General features: G+C 50.1%; 1 protein-coding gene across 4 annotated transcripts in view; it reads left to right on the top strand.

Annotated features, from left to right (window-relative positions):
* Nucleotides 1–22353, top strand: part of CNTRL (centriolin) — a 247561-nt gene that overhangs the window by 54809 nt on the left and 170399 nt on the right. For all 4 annotated transcript variants that reach the window (XM_069986606.1, XM_069986603.1, XM_069986604.1 and 1 more), the window contains exons 5-11: nucleotides 532–673; nucleotides 746–932; nucleotides 1427–1620; nucleotides 4227–4346; nucleotides 12596–12824; nucleotides 13464–13573; nucleotides 16268–16462. In XM_069986606.1, the coding sequence (XP_069842707.1) occupies nucleotides 532–673; nucleotides 746–932; nucleotides 1427–1620; nucleotides 4227–4346; nucleotides 12596–12824; nucleotides 13464–13573; nucleotides 16268–16462 (1177 nt within the window). The remainder of the gene's footprint in view (nucleotides 1–531; nucleotides 674–745; nucleotides 933–1426; nucleotides 1621–4226; nucleotides 4347–12595; nucleotides 12825–13463; nucleotides 13574–16267; nucleotides 16463–22353) is intronic.

Raw genomic sequence — 22353 nt, 5'->3', positions numbered from 1 at the left:
CAGGGAGAGGAGAGGAGGTATCAGCTGCCCAAATCTCCCCCCCCCCCACACACACACACCACCACCAGGAGAGGAGATATCAGCCCCCCAACAACCCCCCCCCCACCATCAGGGGAGGAGATAACACCCCCCCCCTCCCACACCACCTCCAGGACCAGAAGATAACTGCTCCAATTCCCCCACCACCACCACTAGGACCAGGAGAAAGTAGACCCCCCTTCGTACCCATTCCCCTCACGTCGACACCACCAGGACCAGGAGAGGAGTAAAAAGTGCCCAACACACCCTTTCCACCAGGAAAGGGCAATACCCCCACACCCCCAAACCCCTACATACCCATTCCTCTCACCTTGACACCACCAGTACCTGGTGAGAACCTTACAGTCAGCAGAATGCCCACCTACACCCCTTGCCCCCTAAGCCACCATCAGCAGGTAGGGATATAGAAGTCAGCAAAATGGCCATCCACATATGAGAATAGGGATCGCACAGTCATTTGGAAAGTCCCTGTATGTGATCTGTGTATTGCAGTAAGATTGAAGCTCTGGAGCACATGCAGAGTCTACAGAAGCTGAACCTGGCTGTGAATGAGGTTGAGCACATCCCGGTCTGGATGGGGAAGAAGATGAAAGCTCTGAGAGTCCTGAACCTGGAGCAGAATCTTATCTCCTCGGTATGTGACAGTGGGGTCTATAGCAGGGTCCAGGGAGGGAGGGTTCCAGCAGGTAATGGTCTGCTTCTGTAGCTTCAGGATGTTTCCCGGTTAAAGCCATTGAGAGACTTGACGTCCCTGTTCTTGGCTGATAACCCAGTGGCCAATCTTCCCCATTACCGGCTGTACGTCATCTTCCACTTGCGCTCCTTAAACTCTCTGGATGGACAGATGATCATGAACCAGGAGCGGCAGGAGGCCCACAGCAGGTTCCATCTAGGTGAGAGTCCGTATATGTTATGTCATGTGTGAGTGCCACATCTACGTGAAGGATGGCAGCAGTTCTCCATCATTAGCTCTGTGCTCATAGTAGCCGCTCTGTCAGGTATTACAGCACGGTCCTGTTCACTTGCATAGGATAAAGCTAAAACTAGAAGTACAGAGCCATGCCTGGTGAATAGCGATGGCCCCTATAAATGGCCTTCCTGAGGGATCTCCAGAGCTGGACTCATTTTGACCACTGTCTGGCTGGTATACACTAGTGTAGTAAACTGACGCCATATTAGTCTATGGGTAGTGAATGCCGTTGTGCGGCTGGACACCAGAAGCTTCTCTGCTAAGCATTCCGATAGTCCAGGTGTGCCGGAGAGGACACTACTCATCATGGAGGGTCTATATATCCTGAGGTCAGTCACATAAGAGTCACCATCTGTGTGGAGTAGTAGGCAGCCATTGGTGTGTCATAATTATAACGCTGATGTGCTCCACCTGTAGAAGAGGTCGAGAAGCTGGAGAGGGACCTGGAAAAGAAGATGATGGAGGTGGAAGAGCTGCAGAGTCAGAAGGCAACGGACCAGAGTGAGCTGCACAACCAGGAGAGGCTGAATATGTCTCTACGGCAGGAGGTGCAACACCATAAGAAGAGCTACAAGGAGCTAGAGCGAGAGATGGAGACCAAGAAAGAGATCGTAAGTCATCTCCTTACCTGGTAGGGGAGGATCCTGGTGAGATACAGGGCCTTGTGTATTCTAGAGATGGAGACCAAGAACAAGAGTCGCCTTCTTATACAGTAGGGGAGGATCCTGGTGAGATACAGGGCCTTATGTATTCTAGAGATGGAGACCAAGAACAAGAGTCGTCGTCTTATACAGTAGGGGAGGATCCTGGTGAGATACAGGGCCTTATGTATTCTAGAGATGGAGACCAAGAACAAGAGTCGTCGTCTTATACAGTAGGGGAGGATCCTGGTGAGATACAGGGCCTTATGTATTCTAGAGATGGAGACCAAGAACAAGAGTCGTCGTCTTATACAGTAGGGGAGGATCCTGGTGAGATACAGGGCCTTATGTATTCTAGAGATGGAGACCAAGAACAAGAGTCGTCGTCTTATACAGTAGGGGAGGATCCTGGTGAGATACAGGGCCTTATGTATTCTAGAGATGGAGACCAAGAACAAGAGTCGTCGTCTTATACAGTAGGGGAGGATCCTGGTGAGATACAGGGCCTTATGTATTCTAGAGATGGAGACCAAGAACAAGAGTCGTCGTCTTATACAGTAGGGGAGGATCCTGGTGAGATACAGGGCCTTATGTATTCTAGAGATGGAGACCAAGAACAAGAGTCGTCGTCTTATACAGTAGGGGAGGATCCTGGTGAGATACAGGGCCTTATGTATTCTAGAGATGGAGACCAAGAACAAGAGTCGTCTTCTTATACAGTAGGGGAGGATCCTGGTGAGATACAGGGCCTTATGTATTCTAGAGATGGAGACCAAGAATGAGAGTTGTCTCCTTACCTGGTAGGGGAGGATCCTGGTGAGATACAGGGCCTTATGTATTCTAGAGATGGAGACCAAGAATGAGAGTTGTCTCCTTACCTGGTAGGGGAGGATCCTGGTGAGATACAGGGCCTTATGTATTCTAGAGATGGAGACCAAGAATGAGAGTCGTCTTCTTATACGGTAGGGGAGGATCCTGGTGAGATACAGGGCCTTATGTATTCTAGAGATGGAGACCAAGAATGAGAGTCTTCTCCTTACCTGGTAGGGGAGGATCCTGGTGAGATACAGGGCCTTATGTATTCTAGAGATGGAGACCAAGAATGAGAGTCTTTTCCTTACCCGGTAGGGGAAGATCCTGGTGAGATACAGGGCCTTATGTATTCTAGAGATGGAGACCAAGAACAAGAGTCGTCGTCTTATACAGTAGGGGAGGATCCTGGTGAGATACAGGGCCTTATGTATTCTAGAGATGGAGACCAAGAATGAGAGTCGTCTTCTTATACGGTAGGGGAGGATCCTGGTGAGATACAGGGTCTTATGTATTCTAGAGATGGAGACCAAGAACAAGAGTCGTCTTCTTATACAGTAGGGGAGGATCCTGGTGAGATACAGGGCCTTATGTATTCTAGAGATGGAGACCAAGAATGAGAGTCTTCTCCTTACCCGGTAGGGGAAGATCCTGGTGAGATACAGGGCCTTGTGTATTCTAGAGATGGAGACCAAGAATGAGAGTCTTCTCCTTACCCGGCAGGGGAGGATCCTGGTGAGATACAGGGCCTTGTGTATTCTAGAGTTGGATAGCGCTGCACAGTGCATTTCCTCCATCTTACATTCATACATGTCCTGCGCTCACAATTCTCTCACTTTCCTTTTAGCACTGTTGCTTGTTCAGTCTCCCCATAGAGAATGAATGGAGCTGGGAGCTGGGGCGGTTCCAATAGCTATACCCAAAGCAATTAGCTTGTAATCCTCTCTCCTCCTTCCTGTCTGGATCCTCCCTTGGAAGTTTCGGCTCCTCTCCTCTGAGTCCTCACTGGAGGGCTTTGCTCCTCTCCTTTCTGGGTCCTCCCTCCGGGGGTTAGGTTCCTCCGTGTCCTCCCTGGGGGGGGGGGGGCTCGTCTCCTCTCTGTGTCCTCCTCCGGGGCTCCTCTTCTTTCTGTGCACTCCCCCAGGGGGCTTGGCTCCTCTTCTCTCTGTGTCCTCCTCCGGGGGGCTTGGCTCCTCTCTGTGTCCTCCCTGGGAGACTCCTCTCTTCTCTGTGCCTTCCCCCGGGGGTCCTGGGTCTCTGGGTCCTCTCCCAAGGGGCTCCTCTCCTGTATACACAGTACGCTATGGGGGGCTATACTCCTCAGTGTGGTGGTAGTGCGCTCTGTGTGCCGCTGTGGTGGCGGCTTCAGATTCTCCTCTCTTGACTCCTTGTCTCTTCCTTGCAGCCTCTGGTCGGGCCCCTGGGTGCAGGTATGGGAGCATGTTCCCCAGTGCTGCATGACCCCTGACCTCAACCAATTGCTCTGCATGCCTCCATTATCTGATCTCTTGCTCGCTCTTTCTCGCTCTCTCGCGCGCTCTCTCTCTTCTCCATGAGACTTGCCATCCTGTGTGCGGAGGTCTGCATGCCTTGTGTGAGGTACAATATTACTACAGGTGACATGGAGTAGGGGCACTGCACTGCAAGCCCTAGCTGTGCCCCTTGCATGCCCGCCTGCAGCTGTTGTGATTTGTGGCGTGCTGTACATGGTGTCTGTGATGTCTCATCCTCCAGTACTGCGCTCACTCATTCTCTTGTGTCTGTAGCTAAGGCAGAAGACGCTGGAGCTGACCCGATCCTGCCAGAAGCAGTACGAGCTGGAGCAGGAGCTCGCCTTCTACAAGATCGACGCCAAGTTCCAGCCCCTGGGATACCTGACCTCCGAGGTGACCTTTCACCCCTTTCGTTATGGAACTGGATGGGTAGAGTTGTAGTCTGTGCCATCCAGATATCCATCACACACAAGTGTCCATTGTCCTCTGTCCAACCATCAGTGTGGCCCCTGTATATCCTCCAGGAGGAGTATACTAGCCTGGTAATAGTGATATATATCCTCCAGGAGGGGTATACTAGCCTGGTAATAGTGATATATTCTCCAGGAGGAGTATACTAGCCTGGTAATAGTGATATATATCCTCCAGGAGGAGTATACTAGCCTGGTAATAGTGATATATATCCTCCAGGAGGAGTATACTAGCCTGGTAATAGTGATATATATCCTCCAGGAGGAGTATACTAGCCTGGTAATAGTGATATATATCCTCCAGGAGGAGTATACTAGCCTGGTAATAGTGATATATATCCTCCAGGAGGGGTATACTAGCCTGGTAATAGTGATATATCCTCCGGAGGAGTATACTAGCCTGGTAATAGTGATATATATCCTCCAGGAGGGGTATACTAGCCTGGTAATAGTGATATATATCCTCCAGGAGGGGTATACTAGCCTGGTAATAGTGATATATATCCTCCAGGAGGAGTATACTAGCCTGGTAATAGTGATATATATCCTCCAGGAGGGGTATACTAGCCTGGTAATAGTGATATATATCCTCCAGGAGGAGTATACTAGCCTGGTAATAGTGATATATATCCTCCAGGAGGGGTATACTAGCCTGGTAATAGTGATATATATCCTCCAGGAGGGGTATACTAGCCTGCTAATAGTGATATATATCCTCCAGGAGGAGTATACTAGCCTGGTAATAGTGATATATATCCTCCAGGAGGGGTATACTAGCCTGGTAATAGTGATATATCCTCCAGGAGGGGTATACTAGCCTGGTAATAGTGATATATATCCTCCAGGAGGGGTATACTAGCCTGGTAATAGTGATATATTCTCCAGGAGGGGTATACTAGCCTGGTAATAGTGATATATATCCTCCAGGAGGAGTATACTAGCCTGGTAATAGTGATATATTCTCCAGGAGGGGTATACTAGCCTGGTAATAGTGATATATATCCTCCAGGAGGGGTATACTAGCCTGGTAATAGTGATATATATTCTCCAGGAGGGGTATACTAGCCTGGTAATAGTGATATATATCCTCCAGGAGGGGTATACTAGCCTGGTAATAGTGACATATCCTCCAGGAGGGGTATACTAGCCTGGTAATAGTGATATATCCTCCAGGAGGAGTATACTAGCCTGGTAATAGTGATATATATCCTCCAGGAGGAGTATACTAGCCTGGTAATAGTGATATATATCCTCCAGGAGGGGTATACTAGCCTGGTAATAGTGATATATATATTCTCCAGGAGGAGTATACTAGCCTGGTAATAGTGATATATATCCTCCAGGAGGAGTATACTAGCCTGGTAATAGTGATATATATCCTCCAGGAGGGGTATACTAGCCTGGTAATAGTGATATATATCCTCCAGGAGGAGTATACTAGCCTGGTAATAGTGATATATATCCTCCAGGAGGAGTATACTAGCCTGGTAATAGTGATATATCCTCCAGGAGGGGTATACTAGCCTGGTAATAGTGATATATATCCTCCAGGAGGGGTATACTAGCCTGGTAATAGTGACATATCCTCCAGGAGGGGTATACTAGCCTGGTAATAGTGATATATATCCTCCAGGAGGGGTATACTAGCCTGGTAATAGTGATATATCCTCCAGGAGGAGTATACTAGCCTGGTAATAGTGATATATTCTCCAGGAGGGGTATACTAGCCTGGTAATAGTGATATATATCCTCCAGGAGGAGTATACTAGCCTGGTAATAGTGATATATATCCTCCAGGAGGGGTATACTAGCCTGGTAATAGTGATATATATCCTCCAGGAGGGGTATACTAGCCTGGTAATAGTGATATATCCTCCAGGAGGGGTATACTAGCCTGGTAATAGTGATATATATCCTCCAGGAGGAGTATACTAGCCTGGTAATAGTGATATATATCCTCCAGGAGGGGTATACTAGCCTGGTAATAGTGATATATATCCTCCAGGAGGAGTATACTAGCCTGGTAATAGTGATATATATCCTCCAGGAGGGGTATACTAGCCTGGTAATAGTAATATATATCCTCCAGGAGGAGTATACTAGCCTGGTAATAGTGATATATATTCTCCAGGAGGGGTATACTAGCCTGGTAATAGTGATATATTCTCCAGGAGGAGTATACTAGCCTGGTAATAGTGATATATATCCTCCAGGAGGAGTATACTAGCCTGGTAATAGTGATATATATCCTCCGGAGGGGTATACTAGCCTGGTAATAGTGATATATATTCTCCAGGAGGAGTATACTAGCCTGGTAATAGTGATATATATCCTCCAGGAGGGGTATACTAGCCTGGTAATAGTGATATATTCTCCAGGAGGGGTATACTAGCCTGGTAATAGTGATATATTCTCCAGGAGGGGTATACTAGCCTGGTAATAGTGATATATCCTCCGGAGGGGTATACTAGCCTGGTAATAGTGATATATCCTCCAGGAGGGGTATACTAGCCTGGTAATAGTGATATATATCCTCCAGGAGGAGTATACTAGCCTGGTAATAGTGATATATCCTCCAAGAGGGGTATACTAGCCTGGTAGTAGTGATATATATATCCTCCAGGAGGGGTATACTAGCCTGGTAATAGTGATATATATCCTCCAGGAGGGGTATACTAGCCTGGTAATAGTGATATATATCCTCCAGGAGGGGTATACTAGCCTGGTAATAGTGATATATATCCTCCAGGAGGAGTATACTAGCCTGGTAATAGTGATATATCCTCCAGGAGGGGTATACTAGCCTGGTAATAGTGATATATATCCTCCAGGAGGAGTATACTAGCCTGGTAATAGTGATATATCCTCCAGGAGGGGTATACTAGCCTGGTAATAGTGATATATCCTCCAGGAGGAGTATACTAGCCTGGTAATAGTGATATATATCCTCCAGGAGGGGTATACTAGCCTGGTAATAGTGATATATATCCTCCAGGAGGGGTATACTAGCCTGGTAATAGTGATATATTCTCCAGGAGGAGTATACTAGCCTGGTAATAGTGATATATATTCTCCAGGAGGAGTATACTAGCCTGGTAATAGTGATATATATCCTCCAGGAGGGGTATACTAGCCTGGTAATAGTGATATATATCCTCCAGGAGGGGTATACTAGCCAGGTAATAGTGATATATATTCTCCAGGAGGGGTATACTAGCCTGGTAATAGTGATATATATCCTCCAGGAGGAGTATACTAGCCTGGTAATAGTGATATATTCTCCAGGAGGAGTATACTAGCCTGGTAATAGTGATATATATTCTCCAGGAGTGGTATACTAACCTGGTAATACAGTGACATATCCTCCAGGAGGGGTATACTAGCCTGGTAATAGTGATATATATCCTCCAGGAGGAGTATACTAGCCTGGTAATAGTGATATATATCCTCCAGGAGGGGTATACTGGCCTGGTAATAGTGATATATATCCTCCAGGAGGGGTATACTAGCCTGGTAATAGTGATATATATCCTCCAGGAGGAGTATACTAGCCTGGTAATAGTGATATATTCTCCAGGAGGAGTATACTAGCCTGGTAATAGTGATATATTCTCCAGGAGGGGTATACTAGCCTGGTAATAGTGATATATATCCTCCAGGAGGGGTATACTAGCCTGGTAATAGTGATATATTCTCCAGGAGGAGTATACTAGCCTGGTAATAGTGATATATATATTCTCCAGGAGGGGTATACTAGCCTGGTAATAGTGATATATATCCTCCAGGAGGGGTATACTAGCCTGGTAATAGTGATATATTCTCCAGGAGGAGTATACTAGCCTGGTAATAGTGATATATATATTCTCCAGGAGGGGTATACTAACCTGGTAATACAGTGACATATCCTCCAGGAGGAGTATACTAGCCTGGTAATAGTGATATATTCTCCAGGAGGGGTATACTAGCCTGGTAATAGTGATATATATCCTCCGGAGGGGTATACTAGCCTGGTAATAGTGATATATATTCTCCAGGAGGAGTATACTAGCCTGGTAATAGTGATATATCCTCCGGAGGGGTATACTAGCCTGGTAATAGTGATATATTCTCCAGGAGGGGTATACTAGCCTGGTAATAGTGATATATATCCTCCAGGAGGAGTATACTAGCCTGGTAATAGTGATATATCCTCCAGGAGGAGTATACTAGCCTGGTAATAGTGATATATATCCTCCAGGAGGAGTATACTAGCCTGGTAATAGTGATATATCCTCCAGGAGGGGTATACTAGCCTGGTAATAGTGATATATATCCTCCAGGAGGAGTATACTAGCCTGGTAATAGTGATATATATCCTCCAGGAGGAGTATACTAGCCTGGTAATAGTGATATATATCCTCCAGGAGGAGTATACTAGCCTGGTAATAGTGATATATCCTCCAGGAGGGGTATACTAGCCTGGTAATAGTGATATATCCTCCGGAGGAGTATACTAGGGTAATAGTGATATATATCCTCCAGGAGGGGTATACTAGCCTGGTAATAGTGATATATATCCTCCAGGAGGGGTATACTAGCCTGGTAATAGTGATATATCCTCCGGAGGAGTATACTAGCCTGGTAATAGTGATATATATCCTCCAGGAGGGGTATACTAGCCTGGTAATAGTGATATATATCCTCCAGGAGGAGTATACTAGCCTGGTAATAGTGATATATATCCTCCAGGAGGGGTATACTAGCCTGGTAATAGTGATATATATCCTCCAGGAGGAGTATACTAGCCTGGTAATAGTGATATATATCCTCCAGGAGGAGTATACTAGCCTGGTAATAGTGATATATACCCTCCAGGAGGAGTATACTAGCCTGGTAATAGTAATATATATCCTCCAGGAGGAGTATACTAGCCTGGTAATAGTGATATATCCTCCAGGAAGGGTATACTAGCCTGGTAATAGTGATATATATCCTCCAGGAGGGGTATACTAGCCTGGTAATAGTGATATATATTCTCCAGGAGGAGTATACTAGCCTGGTAATAGTGATATATATCCTCCAGGAGGAGTATACTAGCCTGGTAATAGTGATATATCCTCCGGAGGGGTATACTAGCCTGGTAATAGTGATATATACCCTCCAGGAGGAGTATACTAGCCTGGTAATAGTGATATATACCCTCCAGGAGGAGTATACTAGCCTGGTAATAGTGATATATATATCCTCCAGGAGGGGTATACTAGCCTGGTAATAGTGATATATCCTCCGGAGGAGTATACTAGCCTGGTAATAGTGATATATATCCTCCAGGAGGGGTATACTAGCCTGGTAATAGTGATATATATCCTCCAGGAGGGGTATACTAGCCTGGTAATAGTGATATATATCCTCCAGGAGGGGTATACTAGCCTGGTAATAGTGATATATATCCTCCAGGAGGAGTATACTAGCCTGGTAATAGTGATATATATCCTCCAGGAGGGGTACACTAGCCTGGTAATAGTGATATATCCTCCGGAGGAGTATACTAGCCTGGTAATAGTGATATATATCCTCCAGGAGGGGTATACTAGCCTGGTAATAGTGATATATTCTCCAGGAGGGGTATACTAGCCTGGTAATAGTGATATATATTCTCCAGGAGGAGTATACTAGCCTGGTAATAGTGATATATATCCTCCAGGAGGGGTATACTAGCCTGGTAATAGTGATATATATCCCCCAGGAGGAGTATACTAGCCTGGTAATAGTGATATATCCTCCAGGAGGGGTATACTAGCCTGGTAATAGTGATATATATCCTCCAGGAGGAGTATACTAGCCTGGTAATAGTGATATATATCCTCCAGGAGGAGTATACTAGCCTGGTAATAGTGATATATATCCTCCAGGAGGAGTATACTAGCCTGGTAATAGTGATATATCCTCCAGGAGGGGTATACTAGCCTGGTAATAGTGATATATCCTCCGGAGGAGTATACTAGGGTAATAGTGATATATATCCTCCAGGAGGGGTATACTAGCCTGGTAATAGTGATATATATCCTCCAGGAGGGGTATACTAGCCTGGTAATAGTGATATATCCTCCGGAGGAGTATACTAGCCTGGTAATAGTGATATATATCCTCCAGGAGGGGTATACTAGCCTGGTAATAGTGATATATATCCTCCAGGAGGAGTATACTAGCCTGGTAATAGTGATATATATCCTCCAGGAGGGGTATACTAGCCTGGTAATAGTGATATATATCCTCCAGGAGGAGTATACTAGCCTGGTAATAGTGATATATATCCTCCAGGAGGAGTATACTAGCCTGGTAATAGTGATATATACCCTCCAGGAGGAGTATACTAGCCTGGTAATAGTAATATATATCCTCCAGGAGGAGTATACTAGCCTGGTAATAGTGATATATCCTCCAGGAGGGGTATACTAGCCTGGTAATAGTGATATATATCCTCCAGGAGGGGTATACTAGCCTGGTAATAGTGATATATATTCTCCAGGAGGGGTATACTAGCCTGGTAATAGTGATATATCCTCCAGGAGGAGTATACTAGCCTGGTAATAGTGATATATATATCCTCCAGGAGGGGTATACTAGCCTGGTAATAGTGATATATATCCTCCAGGAGGGGTATACTAGCCTGGTAATAGTGATATATCCTCCAGGAGGAGTATACTAGCCTGGTAATAGTGATATATATATCCTCCAGGAGGGGTATACTAGCCTGGTAATAGTGATATATATCCTCCAGGAGGAGTATACTAGCCTGGTAATAGTGATATATATCCTCCAGGAGGGGTATACTAGCCTGGTAATAGTGATATATATCCTCCAGGAGGGGTATACTAGCCTGGTAATAGTGATATATCCTCCAGGAGGGGTATACTAGCCTGGTAATAGTGATATATATTCTCCAGGAGGAGTATACTAGCCTGGTAATAGTGATATATATCCTCCAGGAGGAGTATACTAGCCTGGTAATAGTGATATATCCTCCGGAGGGGTATACTAGCCTGGTAATAGTGATATATACCCTCCAGGAGGAGTATACTAGCCTGGTAATAGTGATATATACCCTCCAGGAGGAGTATACTAGCCTGGTAATAGTGATATATATATCCTCCAGGAGGGGTATACTAGCCTGGTAATAGTGATATATCCTCCGGAGGAGTATACTAGCCTGGTAATAGTGATATATATCCTCCAGGAGGGGTATACTAGCCTGGTAATAGTGATATATCCTCCGGAGGAGTATACTAGCCTGGTAATAGTGATATATATCCTCCAGGAGGGGTATACTAGCCTGGTAATAGTGATATATATCCTCCAGGAGGGGTATACTAGCCTGGTAATAGTGATATATATCCTCCAGGAGGGGTATACTAGCCTGGTAATAGTGATATATCCTCCAGGAGGAGTATACTAGCCTGGTAATAGTGATATATATCCTCCAGGAGGAGTATACTAGCCTGGTAATAGTAATATATATCCTCCAGGAGGGGTATACTAGCCTGGTAATAGTGATATATATCCTCCAGGAGGAGTATACTAGCCTGGTAATAGTGATATATCCTCCAGGAGGAGTATACTAGCCTGGTAATAGTGATATATATCCCCCAGGAGGGGTATACTAGCCTGGTAATAGTGATATATATCCTCCAGGAGGGGTATACTAGCCTGGTAATAGTGATATATATCCTCCAGGAGGAGTATACTAGCCTGGTAATAGTGATATATATCCTCCAGGAGGGGTATACTAGCCTGGTAATAGTGATATATATCCTCCAGGAGGAGTATACTAGCCTGGTAATAGTGCTATATATCCTCCAGGAGGAGTATACTAGCCTGGTAATAGTGATATATATTCTCCAGGAGGGGTATACTAGCCTGGTAATAGTGCTATATATCCTCCAGGAGGAGTATACTAGCCTGGTAATAGTGATATATATTCTCCAGGAGGGGTATACTAGCCTGGTAATAGTGATATATATCCTCCAGGAGGGGTATACTAGCCTGGTAATAGTGATATATATTCTCCAGGAGGGGTATACTAGCCTGGTAATAGTGATATATATCCTCCGGAGGGGTATACTGGGGGTCCTGTTATACACAATGGGGGTTATACTCCTCTGGATATTTTTTAGTTGTTTTTCTGGTATACAGGAGGTAGATGCGGAGGACGCCCCTGGAGAAAGTCCGTACATCGGTAAAGCCAGATATAAGAGGAACCTGTACGCCCAGGAGAGCTTCATCCCCCATCAGGCTCAGCAAGTCCAAATAGCGGCAATGGCGGTGGACGAGGACGGGCAGATCACAAACCAGCAGATCAGGGCCAGGATCCACACCAGCCTGGATGTAGACCTGACCGAGAAGGAGAGCAACATACGAGCAGGTGAGGAGACCATCAGGAGCACAATGCTGGGAGTTGTAGTATCCCCTCACCACTAGGGGGCAGGAGCCGCTGCACAATGCTGGGAGTTGTAGTATCCCCTCATTACTAGGGGGCAGGAGCCGCTGCACAATGCTGGGAGTTGTAGTATCCCCTCACCACTAGGGGGCAGGAGCCGCTGAACAATGCTGGGAGTTGTAGTATTCCCTCACCACTAGGGGGCAGGAGCCGCTGCACAATGCTGGGAGTTGTAGTATTCCCTCATTACTAGGGGGCAGGAGCTGCTGCACAATGCTGGGAGTTGTAGTATCCCCTCACCACTAGGGGGCAGGAGCTGCTGCACAATGTTGGGAGTTGTAGTATTCCCTCACCACTAGGGGGCAGGAGCCGCTGCACAATGCTGGGAGTTGTAGTATTCCCTCATTACTAGGGGGCAGGAGCTGCTGCACAATGCTGGGAGTTGTAGTATCCCCTCACCACTAGTGCAGCAGCTCCTGCTCCCAATGCTGGGAGTTGTAGTATCCCCTCAGCAGTGGTTGCACTTGCGTATATACTGGTCACAGGTCTGGACCAGTGTGGGGGGGGGGGATTGGTGAACCCTGAAAGTGTAGAATTTATATATATTTTTTAAAATGTATTTAGCTGAAGCAAAACTGAGGGAGCTGCGTCAGGAAATGGCCGAGGCGGAGGAGCAGATGCAGAGAGCCTCCGAGGAGCTGAAGGAGCTGGAGGACGTGGTCACTCAGAAGAAGGTGAGTGCGGGGATTATGCATAACGCGAGCGGCCGTGTGTACTCTGCCTCCCCGCGTCGCCACCTGGCACAGCTCCTCTACACCACCGCCACCCGGCACCGCTCCTCTGCACCTACACCACCGCCACCCGGCACCGCTCCTCTGCACCTACACCACCGCCACCCGGCACCGCTCCTCTGCACCTACACCACTGCCACCCGGCACCGCTCCTCTGCACCTACACCACTGCCACCCGGCACCGCTCCACTACACCTACACCACTTCCACCCGGCACCGCTCCTCTACACCTACACCACTGCCACCCGGCACCGCTCCACTGCACCTACACCACTTCCACCCGGCACCGCTCCTCTACACCTACACCACTGCCACCCGGCACCGCTCCACTACACCTACACCACTTCCACCCGGCACCGCTCCTCTACACCTACACCACTGCCACCCGGCACCGCTCCACTGCACCTACACCACTTCCACCCGGCACCGCTCCTCTACACCTACACCACTGCCACCCGGCACCGCTCCACTGCACCTACACCACTTCCACCCGGCACCGCTCCTCTACACCTACACCACCGCCACCCGGCACCGCTCCACTGCACCTACACCACTTCCACCCGGCACCGCTCCTCTACACCTACACCACTTCCACCCGGCACCGCTCCTCTGCACCTACACCACTGCCACCCGGCACCGCTCCTCTACACCTACACTACTGCCACCCGGCACCGCTCCTCTACACCTGTACCGGGGCACCGCTCCACTACACCTACACCACTGCCACCCGGCACCGCTCCACTGCACCTACACCACTGCCACCCGGCACCGCTCCTCTACACCTACACCACTGCCACCCGGCACCGCTCCACTGCACCTACACCACTGCCACCCGGCACCGCTCCTCTACACCTACACCACTGCCACCCGGCACCGCTCCTCTACACCTACACCACTGCCACCCGGCACCGCTCCTCTACACCTACACCACTGCCACCCGGCACCGCTCCTCTACACCTATACCACTGCCACCCGGCACCGCTCCTCTACACCTACACCACCGCCACCCGGCACCGCTCCTCTACACCTATACCACTGCCACCCGGCACCGCTCCTCTACACCTACACCACTGCCACCCGGCACCGCTCCTCTACACCTACACCACTGCCACCCGGCACCGCTCCTCTACACCTACACCACTGCCACCCGGCACCGCTCCTCTACACCTACACCACCGCCACCCGGCACCGCTCCTCTACACCTACACCACTTCCACCCGGCATCGCTCCTCTATACCTACACCACTGCCACCCGGCACCTCTCCTCTACACCTACACCACTGCCACCCGGCACCGCTCCTCTACACCTACACCACTGCCACCCGGCACCGCTCCTCTACACCTACACCACTGCCACCCGGCACCGCTCCTCTACACCTACACCACTGCCACCCGGCACCGCTCCTCTACACCTACACCACTGCCACCCGGCACCTCTCCTCTACACCTACACCACTGCCACCCGGCACCGCTTCTCTACACCTACACCACTGCCACCCGGCACCGCTCCTCTACACATACACCTATACCGGGGCACCGCTCCTCTACACATACACCTATACCGGGGCACCGCTCCTCTACACCTACACCACTGCCACCCGACACCGCTCCTCTACACCTACACCACTGCCACCCGGCACCGCTCCTCTACACCTGTACTGGGGCACCGCTCCTCTACACCTACACCACTGCCACCCGGCACCGCTCCTCTACACCTACACCACTGCCACCCGGCACCGCTCCTCTACACCACTGCCACCCGGCACCGCTCCTCTACACCTACACCACTGCCACCCGGCACCGCTCCACTACACCTACACCACTGCCACCCCGCACCGCTCCTCTGCACATACACCACCGCCACCCGGCACCGCTCCTCTACACCTGTACCGGGGCACGGCTCCACCACACCTACACCACTGCCACCCGGAACCGCTCCACTGCACCTACACCACTTCCACCCGGCACCGCTCCTCTACACCTACACCACCGCCACCCGGCACCGCTCCACTGCACCTACACCACTGCCACCCGGCACCGCTCCACTGCACCTACACCACTTCCACCCGGCACCGCTCCTCTACACCTACATCACTGCCACCCGGCACCGCTCCACTGCACCTGTACCGGGGCACCGCTCCTCTACACCTACACCACTGCCACCCGGCACCGCTCCACTGCACCTACACCACTGCCACCCGGCACCGCTCCTCTACACCTACACCACTGCCACCCGGCACCGCTCCTCTACACCTACACCACTGCCACCCGGCACCGCTCCTCTACACCTGTACCGGGGCACCGCTCCACTACACCTACACCACTGCCACCCGGCACCGCTCCACTGCACCTACACCACTTCCACCCGGCACCGCTCCTCTACACCTACACCACTGCCACCCGGCACCGCTCCACTACACCTACACCTACACCACTGCCACCCAGCACCGCTCCTCTACACCTGTACCGGGGCACCGCTCCTCTACACCTACACCACTGCCACCCGGCACCGCTCCTCTGCACATACACCTATACCGGGGCACCATCACTCCCTGTAGGACTGATGCCCTTTGTTCATTTGTGTATAATATTCTATAACCTCTCCTTATATTAATTTACATCCATTGTGTTGTGAAGATCTCGGAGGCGGAGAAGGAGAAGCTGCGCCAGCATCTCAGCGACCGCATTCGTCTCCTGAACCAGCTGAGGGACGAGGCTCAGGAGCTGGAGAAGCAGATGGATCGGCAGCGGCGAGAGATGGACACCAAGCAGCAGGAGATTGAGGAGCTGCAGCGCCACCTCCAGGCCCTCAGCCCACAGGATCCCAGACACGTGAGTGATACTGCCGGAGTGTGTGGGGTTCTCAGGGTGCAGTGTTTACTGTGTCATCACATGTTACCTAGATACAAGCCTAATGTAATAACGCCAGACGCTATCTGGTGACTGGCGGATACTCCTGGGCCCTTCTCCTCCTGCTCACTACCACTGAGCTGTCAGCTCCTCTGCTGTACTCCACACTGATCCCAGGGCTGATCATCTGATCCCTGCTGTAATGACACTTCTGGGCCCTAGGGTGCGCCTGTGGCTGCCTCCTCTGGATATATAGGGCCAGGCTGTCTCCACCAACTACTACCGTCTGCCAGTCCAGAGCCACCTGCACCTATTTAATGTGGCTTCACCTGCCCCTCCTTGCCTAAGTGTTTCGTTGCTACACACATACTGAAGGTCTATGTGCTGTTTACGAGTCGCATCATGACATCATCACCGGAGAGAGATTGCCCTTTGACCCTGAAAAGGAACAGGAATACAGAGAAATTAAAAGGTCCCTCCCCGAATTCCACCTCAGTGTTTTGCTGTTCCTATGCAGGATTGAACATAGAGATGTTCTCTGATCCAGGTTGTCAGGGGGATGCAAGGAGCTGGAAGAAGTTTCATGTACCTGGCGGGCAGGCTTGGTCCCCCTCGGTTCTGCACCAGATCGCTCCCTTTGGGGGTTGCCTCTGAGTCGCTCTCCTTAGCTGCAGTCTTGGGTCTTGTATGCTGGGAGTAGCGGGTGCCATCAGGTACCCTCCGGTTTCTCCGGGCCCTTGTCTGGGGAGTCTCTGAGCTCCTCGGCTGCTGACCTCCCTGCGGTTGACTTCCTGTACGGCATCTGGTTTTCGTGCAGCAGGGACCTCGACCGGAAGAATTTTGGAGGTGGAAGTCACCAATAAGTTAGGGACCTACTTGTGCGCTTCTTGTTTGCTGCATCTCTCTGCACCTTCCTTACCTGTCGCTCTGCATCTCTTAATGTGTATTCTGACCTGCACCTGTTCTTCAGATTACACCTCCTGTCTGTAACGCCTGTCACTCCTCTTGCTGACTCTGACCCGTCTGTAACGCCTGTCACTCCTCTTGCTGACTCTGCCTGTCTGTAATGCCTGTCACTCCTCTTGCTGACTCTGCCTGTCTGTAATGCCTGTCACTCCTCTTGCTGACTCTGCCTGTCTGTAACGCCTGTCACTCCTCTTGCTGACTGTCTGACCGTCTGTAACGCCTGTCACTCCTCTTGCTGACTCTGCCTGTCTGTAACGCCTGTGACTCCTCTTGCTGACTCTGACCGTCTGTAATGCCTGTCACTCCTCTTGCTGACTCTGCCAGTCTGTAACGCCTGTCACTCCTCTTGCTGACTCTGACCGCCTGTAATGCCTGTCACTCCTCTTGCTGACTCTGCCTGTCTGTAACGCCTGTCACTCCTCTTGCTGACTCTGCCTGTCTGTAACGCCTGTCACTCCTCTTGCTGACTGTCTGACCGTCTGTAACGCCTGTCACTCCTCTTGCTGACTCTGCCCGTCTGTAACACCTGTCACTCCTCTTGCTGACTGTCTGACCGTCTGTAATGCCTGTCACTCCTCTTGCTTACTGTCTGACCGTCTGTAATGCCTGTCACTCCTCTTGCTGACTCTGCCCGTCTGTAACGCCTGTCACTCCTCTTGCTGACTCTGCCTGTCTGTAATGCCTGTCACTCCTCTTGCTGACTCTGCCCGTCTGTAACGCCTGTCACTCCTCTTGCTGACTGTCTGACCGTCTGTAACGCCTGTCACTCCTCTTGCTTACTGTCTGACCGTCTGTAACGCCTGTCACTCCTCTTGCTGACTGTCTGACCGTCTGTAACGCCTGTCACTCCTCTTGCTGACTCTGACCGTCTGTAACGCCTGTCACTCCTCTTGCTGACTGTCTGAAATTCTTTAATGCCTGTCACTCCTCTTGCTTACTGTCTGACCGTCTGTAACGCCTGTCACTCCTCTTGCTGACTGTCTGACCGTCTGTAACGCCTGTCACTCCTCTTGCTGACTGTCTGACCGTCTGTAACGCCTGTCACTCCTCTTGTTGACTGTCTGAAATTCTTTAATGCCTGTCACTCCTCTTGCTTACTGTCTGACCGTCTGTAACGCCTGTCACTCCTCTTGCTGACTGTCTGACCGTCTGTAACGCCTGTCACTCCTCTTGCTGACTGTCTGACCGTCTGTAACGCCTGTCACTCCTCTTGCTGACTGTCTGACCGTCTGTAACGCCTGTCACTCCTCTTGCTGACTGTCTGACCGTCTTTAATGCCTGTCACTCCTCTTGCTGACTCTGCCCGTCTGTAACACCTGTCACTCCTCTTGCTGACTCTGCCTGACCTGTCTTGAAGCTGCCTGCCCTGATCCTTCCCCTTTCTATGATAGCTGTCCCATCGCTGATGCCGTGCTGAAGACCCGGCTTGCTGCTGACTGTATATACGCAGGCTGTTTCCCCTTGTCTTGCACCGACTCTCTGGTCCTTCTAGATGCAGAACCCCAGCTTCCTCATCCTGGAGGGCACTAAGACTCCACTCCCTGCTGTGACCCAAAGCCAAACCACTTGAGCAGCACAGCAGGCCACACTACAGTCGCTCAGGTCACAGTCAACCCAGCTGCTACAGGACATGCAGTGTGTGCATAACCTCTCCACCTTGCAGGTGTTTCTGGCCACTTTCCAGGTGATCTTTAATAAACCAGACCATGTTTTCTCTGCAGCTTCAGTTCTGCTCCATCTGTGTCCTGATCTGCACACCATGGTCCAGTTGTGTACCATGAGCTCAGAAGTAGCCTGGACTGACGAGGCCCAGTTGATGTTGTTTTGGGAAGGTGTGTCCGACCAGATTAAGGACCAGCTGGTCACTACTGACTGTCAGCCCTGATCATTGAGCAGTTTTGGGAATGCCCCAGTGAGGTTTGCTCCAGAAGCCAATGCTAATTAAACGCCTCGGGAGCGCCAACAATGACCAGCGGAGAACCCGTGTCTGTATTGTGAGAACGCGGGCCACATGGTTCACACTTCTCCACAGAAGCTGGGGAAACCCGAGTCTAGAACTACTGGGAGAGATGGTCCTAGACAGAGCGAGAGTCTGGTGTGGTCTCTGTTACTGGTGCATCCCTCCTGGAACCTGTGCTCTACACACATCCTCTTCTACATCCTCCTGGGCTTCCAGTGGCTACCACAGCATGCGGCATCTGTCATAGACTGACCTTCTTGGCTTTCCCTCGGCTGGGGCTCTTTTTGATGTTCCTCCTGTCTGTATAAAGTCTGCCGTGATACCAGAGAGCCCACCAGGATTGCCACTGAAATACTATTTGCAGATGTCTTCAGCACGGAGAAGGCTTAGACACTGCCCTATAGACATGATTCCAGGGTGCCCCCTCATGGATGGCTTTTCCCCAGGCGATGTCTAAATACATCAGAGAACTTGGAAAGGTGGGCTTCTTTGGACGTTCCTGTCCCCTGCCAGGGCGGGCTTCTTCTTGAGGCTCCCTGAGGCACACACAGTCTGCCTCGCTGATCTCTATACGGCTGGATCCAGGGTGCAGAGATCTTCACCAAACTGGACTTGCGCAGAGCATACAACCTGATCTGCATTAGTGAAGGCGACGAGTGGAAGCTGGCTTTCAGTACCCGTGAGGGTGGCTGTAAGTACCTTGTTATGCCTTTCGGCCTGCAATGCTCCGGCAGTCATCCAGGGGTTTGGGAATGAGGTCTTCCAGGACCTCTAAGTACCTGCAGTTTATGCTGAACTCCTTGTCCTCTGCTCTGATGAAGAAGGGGGTGGGCATCTGAGGCCGAGCCTGCTTTCTACCAATTGAAGTAATGTTTTGCGGCAGGTCCTGACCACCACCACCACCACCATGATGTCTCCAGCTCTTCGTGAGGGTTGCTTCCTCTTCTGTCGGTGTGGGAGCAATCCTTCTGCAGAACCACAGGAGGATGGAGGAGTTGCATCTTCTTTTCTGCACTCTTTCCACTGCTGGGAGGACCTCCCCTATTTTGGATATAGATCTGCTGGCCATTACGCTCGCCTTGGTGGGGGGTGCTGTCTGCTCTTTCAACACTCATTTACACCAGTCACAAAAACCTGTGTTACCTGCAGGAGGCCCAACGCCTTAACCTTAGCCAAGACAGGTGGACGCTCTGCTTCATCTGCTCCAACTCTCAGCTGTATTTCAGTCCGCAGATGAATATTTTGAGCCGGTGCTTTCACGTTCCTTCCTCACTGCCGATCGGGAGCAGGAACCACAGTATTTTGTTGATCCTTTTGGCTGGTAACCATGGCTCTAGTTCCTGATTAAGGATACCCCACCCAGGAAAATGTTCTGGACAGGTGTGTCTAGTGGTGGTGTTATAGTGGACAGGGCAGGTGTGTCTAGTGGTGGTGTTACTGTGTACAGGACAGGTGTGTAGTGGGGGTGTTACAGTGTACAGGACAGGTGTGTCTAGTGGTGGTGTTACAGTGTACAGGACAGGTGTGTCTAGTGGTGGTGTTACAGTGTACAGGACAGGTGTGTCTAGTGGTGGTGTTACAATGTACAGGTGTGTCTAGTGGTGGTGGTGTTACAGTGTACAGGACAGGTGTATCTAGTGGTGGTGTTACAGTGTACAGGACAGGTGTGTAGTGGTGGTGTTACAGTGTACAGCACAGGTGTGTCTAGTGGTGGTGTTACAGTGTACAGGACAGGTGTGTCTAGTGGTGGTGTTACAATGTACAGGTGTGTCTAGTGGTGGTGGTGTTACAGTGTACAGGACAGGTGTATCTAGTGGTGGTGTTACAGTGTACAGGACAGGTGTGTAGTGGTGGTGTTACAGTGTACAGGACAGGTGTGTCTAGTGGTGGTGTTACAGTGTACAGGACAGGTGTGTCTAGTGGTGGTGTTACAGTGTACAGGACAGGTGTGTAGTAGTGGTGGTGTTACAGTGTATGGGGCAGGTGTGTCTAGTGGTGGTGTTACAGTGTACAGGACAGGTGTGTCTAGTGGTGGTGTTACAGTGTACAGGACAGGTGTGTCTAGTGGTGGTGTTACAGTGTACAGGACAGGTGTGTCTAGTGGTGGTGTTACAGTGTACAGGACAGGTGTGTCTAGTGGTGGTGGTGTTACAGTGTATGGGGCAGGTGTGTCTAGTGGTGGTGTTACAGTGTACAGGACAGGTGTGTCTAGTGGTGGTGTTACTGTGTACAGGACAGGTGTGTCTAGTGGTGGTGGTGTTACAGTGTACAGGACAGGTGTGTCTAGTGGTGGTGTTACAGTGTACAGGGCAGGTGTGTCTAGTGGTGGTGTTACAGTGTACAGGACAGGTGTGTCTAGTGGTGGTGTTGCAGTGTACAGCGCAGGTGTGTCTAGTGGTGGTGGTGTTACTGTGTACAGGACAGGTGTGTCTAGTGGTGGTGTTACAGTGTACAGGGCAGGTGTGTGTAGTGGTGGTGGTGTTACAGTGTACAGGACAGGTGTGTCTAGTGGTGGTGTTACAGTGTACAGGTGTGTCTAGTGGTGGTGGTGTTACAGTGTACAGGACAGGTGTGTCTAGTGGTGGTGGTGTTACAGTGTACAGGACAGGTGTGTCTAGTGGTGGTGTTACAGTGTACAGGACAGGTGTGTAGTGGTGGTGTTACAGTGTATGGGGCAGGTGTGTCTAGTGGTGGTGTTACAGTGTACAGGACAGGTGTGTCTAGTGGTGGTGTTACAGTGTACAGGACAGGTGTGTCTAGTGGTGGTGTTACAGTGTACAGGACAGGTGTGTCTAGTGGTGGTGGTGTTACAGTGTACAGGACAGGTGTGTCTAGTGGTGGTGTTACAGTGTACAGGACAGGTGTGTCTAGTGGTGGTGTTACTGTGTACAGGACAGGTGTGTCTAGTGGTGGTGGTGTTACAGTGTACAGGGCAGGTGTGTCTAGT

This window comes from Dendropsophus ebraccatus, chromosome 10, assembly GCF_027789765.1.
Source record: "Dendropsophus ebraccatus isolate aDenEbr1 chromosome 10, aDenEbr1.pat, whole genome shotgun sequence".
Classification (NCBI taxonomy): domain Eukaryota; kingdom Metazoa; phylum Chordata; class Amphibia; order Anura; family Hylidae; genus Dendropsophus; species Dendropsophus ebraccatus.
This window is presented reverse-complemented; position numbering and strand designations above follow the sequence as displayed.